The sequence below is a fragment of the Canis lupus genome, chromosome X, assembly GCF_003254725.2.
Source record: "Canis lupus dingo isolate Sandy chromosome X, ASM325472v2, whole genome shotgun sequence".
Lineage (NCBI taxonomy): Eukaryota > Metazoa > Chordata > Mammalia > Carnivora > Canidae > Canis > Canis lupus.
In genome coordinates, this window is record NC_064281.1 from 88,267,791 (window position 1) to 88,293,167 (window position 25,377).

The following is a 25,377-nucleotide window of genomic DNA, read 5'->3' on the forward strand; positions in this document are numbered from 1 at the left end:
AAATATATAAAAATATTTTTCTGGGCATTAGCCTCTAAATGAAAAAATACTGTATTTATGAAAGCAGGTATGTATTTTAAGGGTCATTATAATGTTTTATCACAGCAGTAATTAAGATAGATTTGAAGACAAATATACAGGGCATTTCAATAAAGCAAATAATCCTTAAGACTAATAGAGTATTTAATCTAATGTTTTTTAACTTTCTTGTTTAGAAATCAATCATCTAATGCATTTAGAAATCCATGATGTTATTATTCTTAGAAGAAATCAAAGCTAATTTATATTAAACATAATTTATCAAAAAATTAGATGTTCTTATTTTGTTGTAAATCTTATTAAAAGCATTAACACATTTCCATAAAATGTAAAGAAATCTCTTTCTATAAGAGATTTTTAATAAAGTAACGTATTTCCTGAAATACCTTTACTTTGAAAGATGCAGTGACTTTATTTTGGCAACGAGGACATTAAATTTTATTTAGTAGAGTAGTAATCTACACAGAAGTGGTCTGGAAGTCTAGAAGAGTTAGTGTAACTCTCCTACAATGATTTACTTACTCGTATAATCTGACCCAATTTATCATCTTGCTCACATAATCTGGCCAATATATTGAAACATTTTTTACTTAGTTTCTGGGGCTTACCTGAAAAACATTACTATCCAAAATCAGTCTTGGCAACTGAGAAATAATTAATGAAGAGACCCACATACACAAACATATGCACACTTTCAATAAATATACTGAATAACAACACCACCATTAAATATGTACCATGGAACACAAAGAACTCTTGTGGCTCAGTCATTTATATGTATTAGGATAAAGTTGCACAAAAGCTCTGTATGTTCCTCAACACCACAAAGCTAAGGGGCTATCGCTGAGTGAGCTTGGTGATATTTGGATATACATTTCTAAAGTAGTATATTTTAGTGTTTAATGAACTATAAATCCAAATTAAGTTCAGTAATATATCCTATGAATAACCCTTTTGATTCTTGGAAGATGGGTAATTAAGAGAAATTTTATTTTATTTTTTTTTTTTAATTTTTTTTTTTTTTTTATTTATGATAGTCACAGAGAGAGAGAGAGAGAGGCAGAGACACAGGCAGAGGGAGAAGCAGGCTCCATGCACCGGGAGCCCGACGTGGGATTCGATCCCGGGTCTCCAGGATCGCGCCCTGGGCCAAAGGCAGGCGCCAAACCGCTGCGCCACCCAGGGATCCCAGAAATTTTATTTTTGAAATAAAGATACTTTATAGAAATCAATGACATCTTAAGCAAGAAAATACTGGCAATTCTGAATAATTTTTTAAAGATTTTATTTATTTATTCATGAGAGACACAGAGAGAGAGGCAGAGACATAGGCAGAGAGAGAAGCAGACTCCCTGCAGGAACCCTGATGTGGGACTTGATCCCCAGACTCCAGGATCACACCCTCGGCCAAAGGCAGGCGCTAAACCACTGAGCCACCCAGGCATCCCATGAATAATGGTTTTGACTCAGAGAGTAGTATCTCAGGTTTTTATCTTTTTTTTTTTTTTTTTACATCTTAGGAAAAATTTGTTGACATTCAATTTTTTTGCAGTATCCTAACACTGACATCTTCTGACTATTGAGGAGAACTACATATCTCCTTAAAATATTTCCCAGTGACTAAGCTTATCTTTGTACCCACTTTATTAAAAGTATGGAAGAAATTAACATTTCTTGAATGATGGATAATGTAATGGACATTTCAAATAGGATCTCATTTGATCTCTTAGCAACTTACAAAATAGAAATATTATAGGAGATATGTTTAAGCCTTAAAAAATAAAATACTTATCAACAAATGATACTATTAAATCAAAGAACTATTTTTTAAAGGCTTCTGTTAAGGCTTTACTGAGATCTTCACTTGGGTTACTGTAAAGTATTTTTAAAAACAATAAATTGTATTGATTTGAAAGTTTCGTTTGATATTAGACTATCCACAGTAGGTAAACAGGCAGCGCAGCATAGGCTCTAGGTTCAAATCTTGACTTGGCTGTTTATTAGCTAAGTGACATGATGTATATTAGTTAGCCTCTCTGTGCCTTAATTTACCCATCTGTAAAATAGGAATGATAATTGTACTTACTTCATAGGGTTGCTATGAATATTAAATGAGTTGATATTTGTAAAGTCCTTAGAACAGAGTGTCTGGCACTTAATAATTGCTATACAAGTGTTTTTGATAAATTACCAAAATTTATATGCTTTTACTTTACTAGTAGATCAAGTAAATATCAAAATCTCTTCCATTAGTCAGAAAAATTAAAATTTCTCATTCGTCAGGTTTTATCTACTAACAAATTTTACTATGTGCCTTTGTTTAACGTCCTATAAATTGAAAGAGGAGATTTTAAAACAAATGTCAGAATATAACTGCAGATCTGTAAAGACTTGGGATAAACAGATTTTCGCCATTACTGACCAGGGTTCTGCTTAGAAGGTCCTTGTTTTTTTTTCCTTTTTATTTCTTCATTATCTCTCATACTGACCAGGTACCATGAAGCTCAATAAAAGGATTCAGTAATTACTTGTAGAAGGATGAAACTTATCACAGACTTGTTAAGTCACATAACATTTTTGTTTTGCTCATATGATACTCCCTACTTCCAAATATGTTATATTCCCATATAAGGAAATACATCAATGTGTACAGATAACCACTTTTACCAGAGAAAAACATAAAATATAATCCTATCCATTAGAGATATAAACTTCAAACTACCTATAATTTAGCACAGAACTATGTATTTACATAAAATTGTTATTATTACATAAAAATTAGGCTTTGGGAAACAGAAAGGGCACAAAGACAACAGAATTTGCCATTCATGGGGCAGGAAGCTTATCTGCACTGTCCAATAATGGATTCTGACTAGTACTGAAGATTAAGCTAATTCCACTGATATCTACAAACGTAGCAGACTTTAACCACAAATGAATAATACTACAATACTTACAAAGGTGTACACAGTAAAATTTCATTAAAACCCTGCTACCTAGAAATTTGGGATGATTCAAATAGTCTAAACTTTTAATTTAGCTGAAAGATCGTCTTAAGAAATCTACTAAGGTAGGAAGAAGAAAAAATGGGGTACAAACACTTTCAAGCATTTTTAGAGCCATGTAAATAGCATTTATTTAGACAGAAACAGTTAACTGCTAATTGCAAATACATGTGAACTATATACCGAAACAAATCTAACAAAAGACCTATTCTAGGCAATTCTTTTAAAACATAACTACATATTGCTATAACTAGCAGTATAGCAAACATTCATCCTTCATGTCAAGTATCTGGTAAATCACAATTCAGATTGATCTGCAATGTCATTCTTAATTATTCTGAATTATTGAGATTTTATGTATTTAACTGGATAATATTATCTATATCCATGCATGTGGGAAACCAAGATAAAATAATACATTTATTATATGTAACTAGAGTTACAGTCTACCTTATTAACATGAAACTGATAAAACTAAAAGTAATAATTACAATGTAAATTTTGCAGTTTAATATATATATAAATAAAGTACCTTGAAATATTCTTTTCTAATCTGTTTGCTCCGCCTTCTTTCTTCACTCTGCCAGATTATAGGTTGAGATTCTGGCCACTGCTGTTCATCTATTTGATCCTTCTGATTTTCTAGGGGCTATAATGAGACAATTTCTTTTAACTAAATAAATGACATAAATAAAATATTAGATATAACAGTAATTCATTTTTCTCTTACCTGCCATGTGAGGGGTGATAACGGTGAATTAACTTCATCTGCTGAGACACTACAAAATTAAAGATGTCTTCATATGTTAAAAAATTTAGAATTATTCTTAGGTATTTATTATGAACAATATAATGTTGTCTCTCGCTCGCTCTCTCTTTTTTTTCTACCAGAAATCTAAAAGACTTTATCCATGTCTATGGTTTAAACTACATAAAACTTAAAAGTTGACAAAAATATATTAAGTTCCCAATCGCTTTTATTCCTTTAAAAAAAAGGACTACTCTAAGGACTTTTTAGAGGCCAAAAGAAATGTTATACCTAGACATACAATGAAAAACCAGATGTTTTTAATGATTACATTAAATCACTACCAAAAACAAACAAAAACCTAATAATTTCTTTATACAGACTTATTTTGTTTAAATGCCAAAGAGATTAGGGGAGTAATTTCTCTCTGACTATTGAATTACTGATTATGAACCTCTAACCCTTTATTCTGACACACAGGGTCTATGGTAGAAATTCTTTTCATCTATTTTTGTCAGGAAAAGTAGACTGTACATGTTGTTGTTAAGTGGCCAATTTGAACAAAAAGTTCCTTTGGAAAAAATACACAGACAAAATGCCCACTAGAGCTGTTATTATTCAACACTGTTGTAGAACTTCTCTATTATACAGGAAGAAAAAAACATTTAAATATTAGAGAGAAAGAAACAAATTTTCAAAATTTAGAGAAGACATGATTATCCAAGGGGGAAAAAATCTATTATTATTAAAAGAAGGTTACCAGTTATAAAAAATATACAAAACTTAATAGCTTTCTCATATATCAATATATTGATAACAAGCTATAAAATATATCAGGAAGAAAATGTTCATAAAAGGAAGGAAAAGCAAAAATACTAGGAACAAACTTAATTTAGACATGCATAAGATCTACATCAAAAACTACCCAAGTCAGGGCACCTGAATGGCTCAATCAATTAAGCATCTGACTCTTGATTTTGGCTCAAGTCATGATCTTGGGGTTGTGAGATGGAGCCCTGAATTGGGCTCCATGCTCAGCACATGGAGCCTGCTTGGGATTCTCTCTCTCTCTCTGCCCCCACCCGACCCTGTTCCCTGTTTGTGCTCTCTCTCTCTAAAAAAAGAAACATAACTACAAATGTCTAGTAAGAAAATTGAATAACTGGAAAGTTCTTAGAAAGACAAAATATTATAACTTCTTCAAATTAATTGACAGCTGAAATACACTATAATAAAAAACAGAAAGGATGTATTAGAAATTTGATAAAAGAATTTCAAAGTTAATTTGGAAGTACAGATGATAAAGAAAAGTTATATAATAAAGGGGACTTCCCTGCTAGGAAATCACATATATTCTACTAAATTAATTAAATACCACTAGACCCAGAATTTATAAATTTTCCAGTGGAAGACAAGTACAGAACCACAAATATAACAACTTGTGATTTAAAAAATGAAATTTACAATTGTTATAGAAATGATAGGTTATGCAGCAAATAGTGTGGAGACAACTGGTTAACCAATTACAAAATACACACAGAAAGAAAGAAAAACAGGGGGAGTTGGATAAGAAAAAGGAGAGAGGGAGCAAAAAAGAAGAAAAAATTAAATACTTCACCTCATATCAAAAACCAAAATTCATGACTAAAAGATTCAAATATAAATAAAGATGAAATTGCAATAAGTATATGAAAAATACGGGCAGTAAGCTTTTAAATGTTGAGGCAGAGGGAGTATATGGAAGAATCAAACTAAATACTGACAAAACACACAAAATGTAAGAATTAGACTCTGTATCTGGCCAAGATAGAGTAACAGTGATCAGATTTATACCCTGACTAAAAACACTAAAAGAACAGACAAAATATATTAAATTCTGCTTTCCAAGACACTGAGTAAGAAAGAAAGAAAGAAAAAGAGACATTTATCCCTTACAGATGGGTAACAAAGAAGGCAAACCCCATAATTGCATCAGGTTGCTGCAGGAAGAGGGTTTCCAGGCTCCTAGCCCACAGAGGAGGAACCAAAGTAAGGCCCAGGGGGCTCCCTGAATTGAAGAGACAGAGCTGGGAGCCAGAGTAAAAAAGGTAGATGGAATTAACAGGACAAAGTAATAGAGATTAAGCAATGCACAGAGAAAGGATTTGAAGAGCTTTTACTCTACAGAAGCATTCTTCAAATTTTCAACAGAGTATTGCTCCCTGTTCAGCGGGGAGCCTGCTTCTCTCTCTCCCTCTACTGCTCCCCCTGCTTCTGTGCTAGCTTGCTAGCTCTCTCCGTCTCTCAAATAAATAAAATCTTTTTTAACAATTCAATCAGGAATGTTGAGGAAGCTAGAGAAAAAGTCTAAGCATGTTAAGTACAGACACGATAGACATAAAATAGATAAAAATCAAAGTTCAAGAGATGAAAAGTACAACATCCAAAATTGAAAATAAACTGGATGGGATTAACTGTAGACTGGACATTTAATAAGAAATGATTAGAGGGGTGCCCAGCTAGCTTAGCTGGTACAGCATAAAACTCATGTCTCAGGGCTGTAAGTCTGAGCACCATGCTGGGTATGATGATTACTTAAAAATAAAATCTTTAAAAGAAGAAATGATTGGTAAACATAAAGACTTAGTTTTTTGTTTTTTTTTTTAACATAAAGACTTAGTAAAAGAACTATCAAAAATCAAACAAAGAAAGAAAAATACTGAACAGGGCTGAACAGAACCTCAGCAATCAGTGGGAAACCCCAAGTAGCCTAATATACATATAACTGGAATTCCAGAATAGGTCAGGGGACAGAAAGGATATTTGAAGAAATAAGGGCCCAAATTTTCAAATTTCATGAAAACAATAAACCCATAAATTTGAGAAGCTCAAAGAACTCCAAACAAAAGAAAAATGAAGAGAACTACAAGATACATCATAATCAAATTACTTAAAAACAAATAAATGATAAATAGAAAATGGAAACAGCAGCCAGAGAAAAAAGACACATTAGGTTCTATGAAACAAATGCTGACAACAGAATTTTCATAGGAAACAACACAATCCAGAGGACAGTAGAAAACTCTTTAAGGTACTGAAAGAAAACAAAAATGTCAACCTAAAATTCTGTACCAGCAAAGATTCAAAAATGAAGGTGAAACAAAGACTCTGTCATACAGAAGCTGAAAGGATTCAGCACCAGCAGCATTAAAGTTCCTTTCAGGTAGGAAGAAAATTATACTACATGGAAATATAGAGCTACACAAAGGAATACAGAGCTCTTAGAGATGGTAACTAAGGGAGTAAAGATAAAAGACATTATTCTGATTATTTTAATCTCTGTAAAGAAATAATCAACTATTTAAAGCAAAAATAATAACAATGTATTATGAGGTTTTAACATATATATAAGTAAAATGTATAGCAACAACACCACAGAGGCCAGAAGGGAAGAAACAGATGTATACTGTGGTAGAGTTATATATGAAATGGCATACCAACACTTGAAGGTAGACTGTGGTAAGTTAAACACTATACTTTAAACCCTAAAATAATTAGTAACAAAAAATTACAGCTAATAAGTCCATGAAGGAGATAAATAGGAGTCTTAAAATAAAATTAAAAAGAGGGGGCAGCCCGGGTGGCTCAGCGGTTTAGCACCGCCTTCAGCCCAGGGCATGATCCTCAAGACCCGGGATCGAGTCCCACGTCGGGCTCTCTGCATGGAGCTTGCTTCTCCCTCTGCCTGTGTCTCTGCCTCTTTCTCTCTTTCTCTCTCTCTCTCTGTCCTTCATGAATGAATAAATAAAATCTTTTAAAAAAAAGGCTATTTTAATAACTGAACTAAGAGATGGCTAGGGTGGAAATACATCAGTCAGGGAAAGACAAACATGATTTCACTCACATGTGGAATTTAAGAAACAAAACAGATGAACATAGGTGAAGGAAAGGAAAAATAAAGTAAGGGGAATCAGAGAGAGGGAGGCAACCATAAGAACTGTTAACTACAGAGACAAAACTGAGGGTTGCTGGAGGGGAGGTGGATTGGGGGAAGGGGTAACTGCGTGATGGGTATTAAGGAGGGCACTTGTGTTGAGCACTGGGTGTTGATGAATCACTCCTGAAATCAATACTACACTATATGTTAAGTAACTTGAATTTAAAGAAAAACTTGAAAGAAAAAACATAAAAATCATAAAGACAAATTAATAAATAAAATAAATAAAAATAAAATAAAATTTTTAAAAGATATGGCTAGAGCTAGGGTGGTAGGTGTGGAGGTGGTAAGATGTGATCAGATTCGGGTTATATTTTGAAGGCAGAGTCAACGAGATCTGCTAGTGGATTAGATATGGCATGTGAAAGAAAAGTGACATGTTAAGGTTGACTGAGGCTTTTGAGCTGAGCAACTAGAAGGATGAGTTTACATTTTCTGAAATGGGAAAAAATACAGGAAAAACAAGTTCAAGAGGTACAAGGAGGGATTAAGACTATAGTTTTAGAGGGGCACCTGGGTCGCTCAATAGGTTAAGCATCTACCCTCAGCTCAGGTCATGGTCCCAGGGTCCAGGGATAGAGCCCCACATGGGGGACCCTCTTCAGCTGGGAGCCTTTTTCTCTCTCTCCTTCTGCCTCTGTCCCCTACTAGTGCTCTCTCTCAAATAAATAAATAAAATCTTACAAAAAATAAGAGTATAGTTTTGGAAAGTTAAGTTTCGTGTCTATTATACATCCAAGTGGAGATGTTAAGTAGGCAACAGGTTATACAACTCTGTGGCGCGTGTGTGTGTACACACACAAACGTGCAAATATTCATGCACACAGATAGAAAAAGAGTCTAAAGAGAAAAATACCAAAATACTATGACCTGTCATCTCTGAAGAGTGGGATAATAGTTGATATTTATTTGGGTTTTTTTCTTTGTGTTTGCTAAATCTTACAATTTTTCAAGAATAAAGCTACATTAATCTTATACTAGGAAATTTTTTATTTTGTTTTTAAGAAAAAAATTGAGTGATTATTTTGAAAATGAGAAAAGTAGAAGTAATAGTTATATGAAGGAGAGGCCAAGATTAGATATCACAGTGTTGAGGTTTGGGCAATTGGGGTTTTCTCAAGAGAATATTAGGAACCTAGGGAGGAAGCTTAGCATGGGAATGAAAGAAGGTAGGGGGGAAGTAATAACACAAACTTTAAGGAAAGAGAACATACAAGATAACAGAATCAGTATTCAAAAATGGAGGGAGTGGGTTAAATTCAATTACTGAAATTTGAGTAATGTTTCTAGACTTGAGTATAAAAACTCATCTTTATACTTGAACTCAATTCTGAACGCCAAAGTGGAAAAAAAGAAGAAAGGGGAGTCCCAGGAGAGAAATCAGGATATACAGAAGACAGAGATGGGAAACCATGCTAGAATAAGGAAAAAAGTACTGTTCCTAACAGCAAAAATTGCCACTGGAAGAGCGCATAAGGCTTAAGGTAGGCAGAAATTCACTTCAATCTTACAGTTAAGTCAAACATTTTCAGCTTTATCCTGAAAGTGATAAAGAACCAGTAGAAGATAATAGATGGGAGTCACACAGACTATTTTAGAACCGTCACTCTTATAACAGTGCAGAAGACAAGTTTAAAGGTAAGCAAAAGTGAAGAAAGAAGATATGTCTAGGGACTGTTACAGTAATCCAGGAGGAAAAGGATGGGGCCTATGCCAATCCGATTGTGCTAGGAATGGAGAAGTTGAGACAGATGTAAGTAATGTGAAGAAGCTCTAATTTTCTGGGCAGCCGCGGTGGTCCAGCGGTTTAGCGTCACCTTCACCCTGGGGCGTGATCCTGGAGACCCGGGATCGAGTCCCAGGTCGGGCTCCCTGCATGGAGCCTGCTTCTCCCTCTGCCTCTCTCTTCCTCTCTCTCTCTCTCTCTCTCTCTCTCTCTGTGTCTCTCATGAATAAATAAATAAAATCTTAAAAAAATAATAAATATTTCAAAAAAAAAAGAAGCTGTAATTTTCTGTTATTGACTAGATTGGGAAGGGTGCATAAGAGAAGTTTCTGGGACGCTTGGGTGGCTCAGCTGATAAGCGTCTGCCTTTGGCTCAGGGTGTGATCCCTGAGTCCCAGGATTGAGTCCCACATCAGGCTTCTGCATGAAGTCTGCTTCTCCCTCTGCCTGTGTCTCTGCCTCTCTCTCTCTGTCTCTCATGAATAAATAAATACAATCTTAAAAAAAAAAGAGAGAGAAGTTTCCTATAATTTCAAAGTTGCTGACAGGTGACTGAGTAGTGGGACATTCACTCAGGCAAACTATATAGGAGAAGAACTAAGTTTGGGAAAACATAAGTTCAGTTTAGACTGAGTTATCCAGGAAAAGATATCAGTGGTATGTGTGAATCTCAAGGAAGCAAAATGTTCTTTTTACCATATGTTAAGACATGGGGTTCTGGAACCAGACAACCTGGGCTTGAATCTTCACTGTATCACTTATAAACTGTGTGACCTTGAGCAAATTATGGAAATTTCTGAACCTCTGTTTTTTCCCTAATGAAATGGGGTAACAGTAACAACTTCATAGTTGTTATGAGGATTAAACGAGACAAGACATCTAACCCATTGAGAACAGTTTGCATATAACAAGCATTTAAGAAACGTTAATTCTCTCTGTGTTTACTTCTACAGCCACCCTACCTCCAGCCTTGGACCTTTATACTCCTGTAGAAATGACCCAGGAGTTGAACCTGATGCAAATTTTCAAACTGCCAAAAAGATAAATAGAAACTTTCAGGGTCTTCTAGTTCTCTGGAATTCATACATATTAACTTAGACCCTGTATTCACATAGAAGAACTTAGTAAAACCAAGGGATCCCTGGGTGGCGCAGCGGTTTGGCGCCTGCCTTTGCCCTGGGGCGCGATCCTGGAGACCCGGGATCGAATCCCACATCGGGCTCCCGGTGCATGGAGCCTGCTTCTCCCTCTGCCTATGTCTCTGCCTCTCTCTCTCTCACTGTGTGACTATCATAAATAAATAAATAAAAATTAAAAAAAAAAGAAGAACTTAGTAAAACCCAATTGAAATGAAATTAAAAAGTGAACGATAACAGAAAACAAACACAATGATGAAGAAACACATTCTGGCAGTAATACTCCTACAATAAATGGTTTACTGAGTTAATAAATGAACAAATGATTCTGTCATTAAGAAAAAATGCAGGTATGAGCACAAAAAGAGATCAAAATCCGTATTTTTGGATCTGTTTATATCAAAAGTAAATTTATCTGGTGCTATAACACATTTCTTCATTAAATTACCTAGTTATAGTAAATCTGTATCATTTATTCAATTAAAGCCCACATATGGGAACATCACTGTTAGAGAATCAAGCTTCATTTTAAAATATTAAACATAAGGACTAAAATATTTTTATACCTCTTTTCGCATTCCACAGTTTGTTTTGGCTTGTTTCTTGGGACAGAAGTTGAATGATTAAGAATCCTAGAAGTAAATTAGTACATTAATTCCAAAATACATTAAAAAGAAAAGTGTTAACGCATGATATAAAAGATCTCCATAATAAACTGCATCTGGTCCATGAAGATCTCTGCTAGAAAACAATGTTTAAATATCACTTAGATATATTTCCTATGGCTATCATGAAGGAATGAAGCCCACCAACTCTTCCGCACATCTTCTTTTATAAACCTTTTCTTGAGGTCTGGGTATCTTCTAAGCATGCTATTGCCCTGTGTGTATCTAACTTTTGGCTGAGACAGAAGATAAATAGATGCAGATTGTTTAGGTGCCATCATGACTGATTTCATTTTCCCAGCACAGCAAATAACACAAGTTATGCTGATGTAACAGATGATCATTTTGCCAAGAGCCAAATAACAAATCTTAATTCTAAATGTAAAGCCAATGTTAAAGTTCAATTCTTTAAAAAAATCTCACAAGTTTATTAAACTTTTAATACCCAAATAAGATGATATTTGAAGAAAACAAAAAAGAAAAGGAATGATAAAGCATCATGAGAGAACTATTTGTCCATAATTTTATAGAATTCTAAGTATTAATCTCAAAGTCCAAAGTAATGAATAACTTCCTTTAGCATAAGTCACTAACATATTTAAGAGTTCTTAATATTTATCTATTTACTATAGATTTAAATGTAACTTGCTTTTCAATTTTAAAGTTTAGTCTTATAAGGAATAAAATATGTCTTATTCAAGAAACTTTGGATGTCAACTATCAAAATAAAGAGGAGAAAACAATTTAAAATTAAACTACAGGGATGCCTGGGTGGCTCAGCAGTTGAGCAACTCCCTTTGGCTTGGGGCATGATCCTGGAGTCCTGGGATCAAGTCCCACATCGGGCTCCCTGCAAAGAGTCTGCTTCTCCCTCTGCCTATGTCTCTGCCTCTCTCTGTGTGTGTCTCTCATGAATAAATAAATAAAATCTTTTTAAAAAATAAAAATAAAACTACATATTTACTACTAAAAGATATCATAACCTAAAGATAAGTTGGTAATTACAGAAAGATGGTTAACATGAAGAAACCAATTTTCATTACCCCAGCTTCCTCACTAGCTTGGATGGATTAAAGCCTCTCTAGGAGGAAATCACAGTGAGGAGCAAAGGACAAGTATCACAGGCAATGCAATGTAGCTTTGCACCAAACAACTTTGAGATTAATAACACCTTTATTTTGCTTAGTATGGACATATACTAAAATTGCACTTAATCCTGAAATGCAAAAGAATTAAGGTAAAAAATATCTAGGACTATTAAGAAGAAATACATCTTTAAAGAGTGATTTTTAAAAACGAGATATAACAGTGAGAACTGTCCTGAGGAGTGAATGTCAGAATTATTGCAGTGGAGGGAGGTGGAAGAATCAAACTACAAGTGCCCTTACTATAGTAAATTCTGAATTCTCCTCAAACCACACTAGCATTGTGATTACTGATGTATATGAGTCATACTGAAGCAGAAAGATGAAAAAAAGTTGAGACCCATTTACCAATAAAATATATGTGAGAATTTTCCTATGTAAAAGTCTGTTTGTATGTGGATATTTAATGTTTTACTCTGATACTCAAAGTCAAAATAAACATGTGCTGTATCTAAATATCTGTTCTAGATAATAAACACATTTCCCTAATCCAGTTACTAGTACTGTATTTTAAGTAAATGACTATAAAATTCAGCTGCACCAACCTGGCCCCTTAATACTTAAGGCTTCCACAAACTCTAGATACCTTGATGCATGTCCTGCTGCTCTGGTCCTCTGGAAGAGTTTTTCACTGAATGATGCTCTATTACACAAAGGCCTCCATCTGTATTGACATTTCCCGTACATCAACCAAACCAAAAGGTGGGAGAAGTAAGATGTTTTGGGAGAGGACAGGTAAGTCATTAGTAAAGCAAGCAAAAAAGAAAAAATGGATAGATTTCAAGGGTTGAGAAAACTACCTAATTAGTAATAACAAGCTAGAGGTCAACGTGATGCTCCTCGAACTGGAATAGTCATATATATGATCAGGGAAAAAAAAAATCACATGAAATAAGTTATGTTTATAATTTCTATAATTCTAAACCAAAATAAGAAACTTCTCAAAATGTGATTTTCCTTTCCCATGATCCTTAATTATACTTCAATATAACTTTTCAAAACTACTTTTTTTTTATTTAGCCATATTACATAGTACTAAGAAGCACATCTTTCCACAATATGTGAAAACTCTCAGGACACACTTAGCTGTAAATAAAATAATTATGAAAAAGAAAGACATAATAGAAAATACTATACAAGTTACCAGGAATGAACATGCAATGGGAAATATTCAATTGAAGCTATTCACTGCAAAAGCTCACATAATCCTTTCTTTATGGTGATACCACACAAATTTTAAGAAGCCAGCTAAATATCAACTTATTCAGCCACATAATAAGAATATCTATATAAGAAAATGAACAGGGGGCATCTGGGTGGCTCAGTCAGTTAAGCATCCAACTCTTGATTTTGGCTTAGGTCATGATCTCAGGGTCATGAGATTGAGCCCCATGTTGGGCTCCATGCTCAGCACAGAGTCTACTTGAGACTCTCTCTCTCTCTCCCTCAGCCCCTCAATCCCCCAAAATAAATAAAATCTTTAAGAAAAAATAGAGAACAGTAACTATTTCCCTAACAATAAAATAGATAAGAGGGTTGGTGGAAATTTGAAGAATTAGCTAAGTAATTTAGAGAAGAACATTACAATAATTTTTTAAGATGATAGTTTTTTTAATTCCCCAAATTATAGTGAAGATTAAAAACTTACAGAATAGCTATTTTTTTAAGATTTATTAAAAATTTATTTATTTATTTATTCATGACAGACACAGAGAGAGAGAGAGGCAGAGACCAGGCAGAGGGAGAAGCAGGCTCCATGCAGGGAGCCTGACATGGGACTCGATCCCAGGTCTCCAGGATCACACCCTGGGCTGAAGGCAGCACTAAACCGCTGGGCCACCGAGGCTGCCCCAGAATAGCTATTTTAATATAGGGAGCTTCACTAATTCAGAGGGACTTCAATACACTCAAATACAAGTAGAAAAAATTCAGTATTTTAATAAGAGGAATAAAGATTAGCTTCTAAAAAAAAAAACAACAATAAACTGTCAAAACAAAGTAGCTTAATCTATGCATCTCAAAGAGGGAGCAGTCTTCTAAAAACTAGCCTTCAGACTTTGAACACTTATGATAAAATAATCTACTGGATAGTTTATTTTATCTCCTTTCCTGTTCTTTTTCACTATTAATTCTGTGCATTATCCTCTTGTTAATTTTCCTAGAGTAGTTTCATCAACCTGGTACTAGTATAAACTTGCTTAAAGAATAAAAGACACTTTTAAGAACAGTATGAACTAAACAATTGGCAAAGTTGCTTTCAGAAAATCACCACTGAAGTCAACCTAAGCAGTTTTTTAATTGCCTTTAATTTGGGAGTACATGCATGGCTTCTGTTCGCAGAGAACTAACACTACATTTACCTTCAAATAGTAGCTAGCTAAAGAACTGTTAAGTAGCATATGGTGTAGGAGTTCTAGGTGGTACTTTCTGATATGCGAGGGTAATCTTACTCCACATAAATCATTTAAAATCAAGACAAACAACAACAACAGCATTACAAGACTGTGCTAAAGCCTAAAATGAAATGTTGTGACTCCTGATTGACTTACAATTTTATTTTATCTTGTTTAAGATTTTATTGATTTATTATTTAGAGAGAGAGGACAAAAAACACAAGCAAGCAGCAAGAGGGGCAGAGGGAGAGGGAAAAAGAATCTCGAGCAGACTCTGCAATGAGCACAGAGCCTGACGCAGGGCTCGATCATGATCTAAGCCGAAGTCAAGAGTCAGGTGCTTAACTGCCTGAACCACCCAGGCATCACTGACTTGCATTTTATTTTATTTTTTTTAAAGATTTTATTTTATTTATTCATGAGAGATGAGAGACAGAGACACAGGCAGAGGAGGAAGCAGGCTCCATGCATGGAGCCCGGTGTGGGACTTGATCCCGGGACTCCAGCATCATGCCCGGGGCCGAAGGCAGGTGCTAAACCGCTGAGCCACCCAGGGATCCCCCTGACTTGCATTTTAAATAGCATTTCAGACTCTTCATTAATAAAGTGGAAATCTAAAACACAATACAATGTGAAAGAGAAAATCTACAACCAGAGAAGGTATAATTAACATCAAATCCTCTAAGGGATGGAAGATTACTTTTGATTTTTTTTTTTTCACTCAAATCAAGAACTGTAATAGCAAACAAGAATTTTAATTACCTACTTCTGAGAGATGTGAGCGACAGTAACATATTTTAGAAGAAATGAGAGATTATTCAGTGAAGAAAATACTAGATTTAGCATTAAAAAATCCTAAGATCAGTTTAAGTCAGCCATTAACAGAAGAGGCCCCAGTATCTTATTTAAATTGTCTATAAATTATTGATTTTTAAAGTTAAATGTGCTCTTTATAGTATGACCACATATAAATATTTTAATGCCTTCCAAAATAAGACAATTATTACATTAATATCATTGCATATTAATATTTATCTTAAAAATTTCATATTCGGGGCAGCCCCAGTGGCACAGCGGTTTGGCGCCACCTGCAGCCTGGGGTGTGATCCTAGAGACCCAGGATCAGGTCCCACGTCGGGCTCCCTGCATGGAGCCTGCTTCTCCCTCTCCCTCTGCCTGTATCTCTGCCTCTCTCTCTGTGTCTATGAGTAAATAAATAAAATCTTAAATAAATAAATAAATAAATAAATAAATAAATAAATAAATAAATAAAATTTCATATTCATATGTGCTAACATCTGAAAAGGGAGATGAAGAGAAACATCAGAGATAAAGAAATGACTTTCTCATACATCTAAACAAATAACAAGTTATTTAGAAAGAACACAACTAAATTAATGGTTCCTATTAGTTTTAAATTTGTTAATCTCACTTTCAAGCAATCAATTCACTGAGTATTACTGAGAACCTACCATGTACAAGGCACAATGCCAGGCGCTATTTTGTAAAGATTATAAAACCATCACAAAAATATAACCTATGAAATATCATTTGATATTGTTTCTAAGCTAAAAGAATAATTCCAGTTACAGAAATAGATGAATGGTAGAAAACTGAAAAATATAGAAATGATATATATGACATCGTTAAAATCTACAATTATGCACTCAAATGCTATTCTTAACAGAATCAGAGAAATAAATATTGCTGTGGGTTCTTTTAAAATCAGTATTCTCTGCTCATAATGATAAATACAATTATTTCACCTGTTGGGTAGAAGAGACAGAAACTCAACTATTTTGTAAGCTACAAGAGTAGGTGGTGGCTTGCTTCATCAAACCTCTTAAACTATGGGGGCGATCAATACCTTGATTATGTTGGAGGGGGAAAACATACATAACCCCACAAGTAACCAATATTTTAAAAAGCCCATTAGAAATGAATCACACGAAAGGATTAGAAAATAAATTTCACAGAAAAGGGTGACAATAATAGAAGAAAACCATAAGCTGGTTATGAGGATACATTAGATATAGAAGGGATAAAAAAGATTGCTATTTTCTAGTATGGTTTTTCATTCTATAAATGCAGTAGCTTCACCAAAAAGGATGTTTAGTAATTATTTTTTTAAAATAGTGGCCCTTAAAACCAGACATTTGCAATTTGATGAGTTTCAATAGTAATTATTTTTCAAACCATATATAAAAGCAAATGCCAGGAACACCTGGATGGCTCAGTGGTTGAGCATCTGCCTTTGGCTCAGGTCATGATCCTGGGATCCTGGGACTGAGTCCCGCATCAGGGTCCCTGCATAAAGCCTGCTTCTCCCTCTGCCTGTGTCTCTGCCTCTCTCTTTCTCTCTGGGTCTCTCATGAATGAATAAATAAAATCTTAAAAAAAAAGCAAAATACTTATTAATTACCCATGTAAATGTACAAAAATTATTTTTTAATTATTATTTTAATTTTCTCAAAACAAAAAAAAACCACTCAGATCTTCTTTGTTTCAAAACTATAAATGCAATTCTCTCAGTACATGAAGATGGAATAATAGCTAACCCTCTGCAGCACAGAGAACTTCTGTATTAAAAATGGATGTGTGGGACACCTCGGTGGCTCAGTGGTTGAGCGTCTGCCTTTGGCTCAGGTTGTGATCCCGGAGTCCTGGGATGGAGTCCCGTATCAGGCTCCCCTCAGGGAGCCTGCTTCTCTTTCTGCCTATGTCTTTGCCTCTATGTCTCGTACAGATAAATAAATAAAATCTTAAAAAAATAGTATTAAGGGAAGCCCGGGTGGCTCAGCGGTTTAGCACCACCTTCAGCCCAGGGTGTGATCCTGGAGACCCATGATCAAGTCCCACGTCGGGCTCCCTGCATGGAGCCTGCTTCTCCCTCTGCCTGTGTCTCTGCCTCTCTCTCTCTCTCTCTCTCTCTCTGTGTGTGTGTGTTTCTCATGAATAAATAAACAAAATCTTAAAAATAATAATAATAATAATAGTAAAATAAAATAATTAAAATGCATTGATTTTATACTCATTCATACAATGCCTTCCTTATTGCCAATGCTATATATTTGGAGAAAGCCCAGCCAGAGGGAGAAATCGTCATTGACCAAGTAACAGACCAAAGTAACTGTGACCTTCAAATCATCATGTTGATTTCATCAACCATTATGTAATTCCATTCAATTCTAAGGAGTTTACACATATCCCAAGTAATCTGGAATATAATAAAAAGTGCACTACAGATACATGACATGTACTTGGGGGAAAACACTTATAATGTATGTAATGCTATTGTGAGCTAAAATGAGTATCAAAAAACAAATCAGTTATTATTTAGCACACAGGAATAAAAAGGAGACATCTACACAATAATTAAATAAAATGACTGTGTGAGTATGAAGTATTTGTCAATTGTGTATATAACTTAACATTTCTCTCCTAAGTATTTCCTATTATCTTTTAGTAGTTAGTTCCTTGACATAGATCTTAAGATGATCCTATTGTTTACTGGAATCTTCATTTGATAATTTTTAAATGATCATTTAATGATTATAAAGTCTGCCTATTTAAATCTCATTACTGAAAAAATACCTGTTCTTCTGCTCTTGCTGCAATAACTGAGCGGCTATTTTCCTCAAATCAGTTACTTCCTTCAAATCATCATCCTCTTCCTCTGCAAGTAACTGTTCTTTCCCAAGTCTGAAAGGTGACACAAACACGGTTATCCAAAAAGTAAGGCAGATATTTTATGCCAGCTTCCAGAAACAGAAACCATTTGTTCGTTCTTAATATCATGTAAAAGCTAAAATCCTAATGTCCTTGTAATTAAACATTAAAATAAGGAGTATGTAAGGAATATAAAAACATATCTATCTTCTATTCAATAGGAAATGTATCATACTGGTTATATTAATATAACTAATGATTAACAAAGCAAATTGTATTACCATTTTATAATTTCTGAAATGTGTAATTTAACAATGCATACTTCCCAGTCCTGAGTGTAATAAGAACTGCAAAGCTCTGTATGCCTTTTTTTTTTTAAAGATTTATTTATTTATTCATTCAGAGAGAGCGAGAGAGAGGCAGAGACACAGGCAGAGGGAGAAACAGGCTCCATGCAGGAAGCCAGATGTGGCCCTCGATCCCGGGTCTCCAGGATCACACCCCAGGCTGCAGGCGGCGCCAAACTGCTGCGCCACCGGGGCTGCCCTGTATGCCTGTCTTTACAAATATCAAATGTTATGAAAATTTTACTAAACCACCCTCCTTTTATCAGTTTATTCATCATGATATTAAAAATCTCCATGTAAAATGTTTAAGTAGAAGAAATGTAAAATAGGTCCAAGTAAGATTGGCAATTTGCAGGAAAATGTTCATTAAAATACATAATTTTTAATCATTCAAAGAGAGCAAAAGAATTTTTAAATAAGTTGTTCTCCAAACTCTAGTAACTTTATCCAAAGGTATTTCATTTAAAACACAGTATCAGAGACGCCTGGGTGGCTCAGCAGTTGAGAGTCTGCCTTTGGCTCAGGGCACGATCCTGGAGTTCTGGGATCAAGTCCCACATCGGGCTCCCTGCATGGAGCCTGCCTCTCCCTCTACCTGTGTCTCTGCCTCCATCTCTCTCTGTGTCTCGCATGATTAAATAAATAAAATCTTTAAAAATAAATAAATAAATTGGAAAAAAATAAAACACAGTATCAAATCCTAAAGCTTTGGGACACCTGGGTGGCAAAGCGGTTAAGCATCTGCCTTCTGCTCAGGGTGTGATCCCAGGATCCAGGATGGAGTCCCACATCTGGCTCCCTGCGGGGAGCCTGCTTCTCCCTCTGCCTATGTCTCTGCCTCTCTCTTTCTGTGTCTCTCATGAATAAATAAATAAATCTTTTTTAAAATATCCTAAGACTTTGTATCTTGACTCTATCTTGTATGCCACTGTGACATTCAAGTTTATACAACTATCTTCATGACATAATGTGAGAAAGTAAGAGAAAAATGAAATATAAAGAGTACAAGACAAAGCAATGTACCTCCTTATGGGGAACCAGACATGACTAATTCATAACTGATTAAAAAGTTACAAATTAGGTCATTTGTAGGAAGCACAATGTAGAGAAAAGAGAAAAACCTAGGGATCACAGAGAGCTAGGTTTACACCCTAGATTCTAGTAGACACAAAGTGATTCTAGGCAAGAAACTTCTGAGTCTCCAAGCTTCCCCTTCCTCATCTGTAAAAATAGAGATGGTATCAATGCTACAGGATTTAGTGAAGATTAAATAAGAAACATGAAAGACACCTGGCTGGCTCAGCTAGAAGAGCACATGACTCTTGATCGTGGGGTCATGAGTTCAGGCCCCATATTGGGTGCAGAGATTACTTAAATAAAATTAAAAAAAAAAATCTTTGGGGCACCTGGCTGTCTCATTTGGAAAAGCATGCTACTCTTGATCTTGGGGTCATGAGTTGCAGCCCCATGTTGAGTGTAGAGGCTGCGAAAAAAATTTTAAACTGAAAAAAAAAAATTTTAATAAAGATAAATAAATAAATAAATAAGAAACATGGGAAAGCACATAGCACAGATCCTGGCACATGGTAGGTATTCAACAAATATTCCTTCCTTCCTTCCATCCTGTAGCTACAAAGCAACTTTAAGGAGTAACTGAACACGGCACGTCATATTCCATCATTTCATAAGATAAATGATAGAGAAAAGATTTAAAGTGCAATGATTTTAATAAAATACAGAAACAAACGCCCTTAAAATTACTATAACCAATCTGATGAAAAGGAAATGCATTAAACCAAGTGCTGGAACACCTGAGTTCCAGACTTTTGAAACTCCAGGTCTGCTCCTTATTGGCCAAAGGATGCAAAAAATCATCTATTTTAAAGAGTTGCTAAAGAGCTCAAATGAAGCAATGTATGTGAAGGTACAGCTCTCCTCAGTAATAATAATAGAATTATACTTCTAGGGGGTAGGGGAAATGTATATACTACACTCAGCTTAATTGCTTACTATAATTTTCAGCTTAATTGAGGATTGCAGATAAATGAAGTACTTACAAATTAACTATCTGAACATAACAGGTTAATGAACCAAAAATCATATTCTTTCAAAGTACTCTTTCGAATAGGAATATCTAACAAATATTTAATTTTAAGTAACATTTCAATTTGAGAATTCATGTGTGTTTACCTTTTTTCATCTTCCAATTCTTCATTTTTCTGAGATTTCTCAGGACCTTTTTCTTTTCCCTTATATAAAAGAAAGTTAAATTTTAAATCTGTGTGGTGTACTTCTGTGAGATCAAGGAAAACATGTTATTATGTTATTAATATCTCTTCAACGTTTTCTTTACCTTAAGTAAAGAGACATATGAACCAATATGTGCATCTCCTTGTTCAGGAACTGCTACATCTTCTGTGTTGGGGTCAATAAAATCATACACCTCCTGGTCTAAAAATAGATAGATATTTATTAGAAAATATAAATTGTAAACAGTGTGCTTTCATTAAGTGTTTACAACAATAAATTTTCTCAATAAAAGAACTGGTCAAAGATACTGTATTTTTGAAAATGCATTTTTAATAAGGGCAATATACATGAAATAAAAATAGGCACCACATGAATTACCTTTCTGAGAATCAGGTTTACTTCCTATTGAGTGACTGTCATTTCTTGATGTCTGCTCTCTATTTGATTCTGAGACTTGAGAGTGAAGGCTGATTGTGTCATCATCTGATGGCTGAAAGGAGTAAGTACAAAGCACAAATGAGGCATTTGAAACATAGAATAAAATTAAGTTGCTTTGGGTGGCTCAGTGGTTGAGCGTCTGCCTTTGGCTCAGGGCATGATCCTGGGATCCTGGGATCAAGTCCCACATCAGGCTCCCCATAGGGAGCCTGCTTCTCCCTCCACCTATGTCTCTGCCTCTCTCTCTCTGTGTCTCTCATGAATAAATAAATACATCTTTTAAAAAACAATAATTAAGTTGCTTTAATTTCACATAGGATATGTAGAATATCTGCTTTATAGCTCCAGTTCTCAAACCAAAAATTAATATGCTAAAATTTACTGTTCTGCTTCTAAAAATGTACATGTCCTTTGTCATTTGAAGTCATAAAATCCAATAATGATCATTTTTTAAGTAAAATCAATCAAGTGTGTGCAAGTGTCTACCTATTTCAAAATAGGTATTTTATTTCTTAAAATAAAATAGATCAACAATAGAAAAGACTCACTTCCGTTGTAGATAATCGTTTCTCTCCATTATCACTTCCAATTCCAGAGTCAGGGCCATGATTTTTATTTGGATAAAAATCTTCCATACTATGAAAATAGAAAATTCTAAGGGCAATTAGGGTTTCCTTCTTAAATAAATACATAAATAAATACATAAATAAAATTTCCCTAGATAATACAGAACATATACTCCTGATGTCTAAGATCCCTAAAGACATTAAGGGAAAATATCAGAAATCTTCCTATAAGTATTTTATTAATATCCCTCATGTAATATTTTCCATGCATTTACTGTTGTAAAGTGTCAACTGTTGGGGCACCTGGGTGGCTCAGTCAGTTAGGCATTAGACTCTTGGTTTCCATTCAGGTCATGATCTCAACGTTGTGGGATCAAGCCCCAAGTTGGGTACCACACTCAGCACAGAGTCTGCTTAAGATTCTTTTGCCCTGGGGATCCCTGGGTGGCGCAGCAGTTTAGCGCCTGCCTTTGGCCCAGAGCGCGATCCTGGAGACCCAGGATCGAATCCTACGTCAGGCTTCTGGTGCATGGAGCCTGCTTCTCCCTCTGCCTATGTCTCTGCCTCTCTCTCTCTCTGTGACTATCATAAATATAAAAAAAAAAAAAAAAAAAAAAAAGATTCTTTTGCCCTCCCTTCCCTTCTCTCTCTGTTCCTTCCCCTCACCAGCTCCTGTGCACATGTGCACTCTCTCTTGCTCTATCTCTAAAAAGTAAATAAATAAAATCTTTAAAATGTCCATTGTTAACCTATTACTTCTCCTGAGAGATTCAAAAAAGCAGAGAGTCCTGCTAGAAAATAACCCTTATGAAAGAACTTTCTATTTTTCTGGTTTAACAAATTTCATCATAGAACATTGAAAAATTTTTTAACTCCAATTCAGTTTCTTCATTAGCTCTAAAAATATGCTTTAGCTTTATAAATAACACCCATATAAAAATTAAGAAAAAATGCAAAAAAAAAAAGTGTGCAAAGCATTAAATAAGCAATTGTTTTAGTATGAGGATAGAGCTGTCCTTACAAATTTCTGAATTACCCACCAGTATGCCACCCAGGTTGCAAAATATTTTTCACTTTAATTTCCAAATTTACATACATGCAAATTTGCATTGCTCTATACAGACCATTTTTTATGTGCCAGGAATTATGCTAAGTGCTTTAAAAATGATACCTCAAACATGCCTTATGAAAATTCTAGCAGGTTGGTGGTGTTTTCTGATTTTGCAGATGAGGAAACAGGCCAGGACAGATTGAACAAGTTACCCAATGACATGCAACTTGCAAATGGCAGTTTAAATTTGATCCCAAATTATCTAATACTAAAGTCTCTGATCTTAATCACCATGCTATATTTCTTCCTTAAATACTTATTTGTATGCTTTTCATGAGTGTATCAATAAACTTAGCTAAGCAATTACAAGTAAGTGGCAGACACTATGTTGAATGATTGAAATGAAATGAGATGAATTAAAAAATGTTTGGCCTCAAAACCTTCCAGCCAGAGGGAAAATATGTTTATATATTTTGAAAACTATGAGAAAGGTAAATACAAAGTACTATGAGAAAAAAGAAATCAATTAGTTCTTGGTAAGGTTAGGAAAGGCCTCAGCCAAAAAAGTGGCATTTGAGCTTAGTCATGAAGGATGAAGAGAGGCAATACTTGCTAGCATTTATTGGGTGTCTACACTGTATTAGCTATTGTGCCAGGTACTCATCATATTTTATTTATAATCCTTACATTCTGCAATTTACACATTATTTCTTTCTAAAAATGAGGATAATAAAGCTTAGAAAAGTTAACTTCCTGGGGGGAAAATGTAAATTTACTAATTATCATTTCTTGAACTAGTTGCCAAGCACTTATTTATTTATTTATTTATTTATTTATTTATTTTTTTTGCCAAGCACTTATTTAATTCTCACAACAAGCTTATGAAATGGGTATTACTAACATTTTAAATAAACAAACAGGCTCAGAGAGATTAAATAACTTACACAGGCTACAGAGGAATTAAGAGGTTAAACCATGATTAGAAGCAAAATCCACCTGACACCACTGCACAATATTATACACATGGACTATACTAAAATATATGTGTATTTGTAATAGTTGACAATGATAGTAATAAGCTAATTGTTGAGGAATTGTTTGAGTAAGGCACTATGTTAACCACTCTCCATACTTTATTTAATCTAATCCTGACAGCATCCGTATAATTATTTTCCTTTTATATATAAGAAAACTAAGGACTAGAGATGTTACGACACAAGGACATAAAGTTATCAAGAGTTGGAGAAGGGCTTCATGAGCATATATGTCTGACTCCAAAAGCTGATATACTTAACTACAATAATGCTTATCTATGTAGAATTAAGAGTTTACAAAATAGTCAAGGCATGGAAAGTTATTATTCTAGGTAGTAAGAACCACAGAGTCAAAGGCATGAGTGTAAAATTAGAAAGTGCATACAAGAATTTTCTACATAGGGGGATCCCTGGGTGGCGCAGCGGTTTGGCGCCTGCCTTTGGCCCAGGGCGCGATCCTGGAGACCCGGGATCGAGTCCCACGTCGGGCTCCCGGTGCATGGAGCCTGCTTCTCCCTCTGCCTGTGTCTCTGCCTCTCTCTCTCTCTCTCTCTCTCTCTCTCTCTCTCTCTGTGTGACTATCATAAATAAATTAAAAAAATTAAAAAATAAAAGAATTTTCTACATAGTTCAATACAGGCTGTGAGTAAGAAATTGCACACCTCAGAGTCACCTCATTAAGTAAACTCTATTAACCTGCACTATCCTGTATAGTAGCCACTAGCCATTATATGGCTATTGAGCACTTGAAATATGGGTAGTCTAAATTGAAATGTGCTATAAATGAAAAATGCACAAGAGATTTAAATGATGTAATATAAAAAAAAGAACATGAAATATCTTACTAATATTTTCACATGAAATACATGTTGAAATTATATTTTAGATATACTGGGTTAAGTAACATATTATTAAAATTAATTTCACCTGTTTGATTTTTAATTTTTTTAATGGATTACAAGAAAATGCAAAACTATGTATGTAGCTCATATTACATTTCTATTGGACATCATTGCTAGAGACCATCTCCAAATATATCTCAATTCTGTCCACTCCTTTTTTTTTTTAAATTATTTATTTATTTATTTATTCATGAGAGAGAGAGAGAGACGCAGAGACACTGGCAGAAGGAGAAGCAGGCTCCATGCAGGGAGCCCGATGTGGGACTCGATCCTGGGACTCCAGGATC

At 34.7% G+C, this 25,377-nt stretch overlaps 1 protein-coding gene across 9 annotated transcripts in view; it reads right to left on the minus strand.

Moving 5' to 3' along the window:
- LRCH2 (leucine rich repeats and calponin homology domain containing 2) overlaps positions 1 to 25,377 on the minus strand; it is a 215,062-nt gene that overhangs the window by 119,090 nt on the left and 70,595 nt on the right. For 5 of the 9 annotated variants that reach the window (XR_007409431.1, XR_007409430.1, XM_035712360.2 and 2 more), the window contains exons 8-16: positions 22,086 to 22,173; positions 21,478 to 21,589; positions 21,203 to 21,300; positions 21,040 to 21,098; positions 18,428 to 18,535; positions 13,027 to 13,104; positions 11,197 to 11,262; positions 3,775 to 3,823; positions 3,577 to 3,693 (exon numbers count right to left, since the gene is read on the minus strand). Coding sequence is in view for 7 of the 9 variants with exons in the window: in XM_035712360.2 (XP_035568253.1) it covers positions 3,577 to 3,693; positions 3,775 to 3,823; positions 11,197 to 11,262; positions 13,027 to 13,104; positions 18,428 to 18,535; positions 21,040 to 21,098; positions 21,203 to 21,300; positions 21,478 to 21,589; positions 22,086 to 22,173 (775 nt within the window). In the remaining 2 variants the exon portion in view is untranslated. The remainder of the gene's footprint in view (positions 1 to 3,576; positions 3,694 to 3,774; positions 3,824 to 11,196; positions 11,263 to 13,026; positions 13,105 to 18,427; positions 18,536 to 21,039; positions 21,099 to 21,202; positions 21,301 to 21,477; positions 21,590 to 22,085; positions 22,174 to 25,377) is intronic. The other 4 variants (XM_025431351.3, XM_025431352.3, XM_025431354.3 and 1 more) reach the window with 3 other exon arrangements.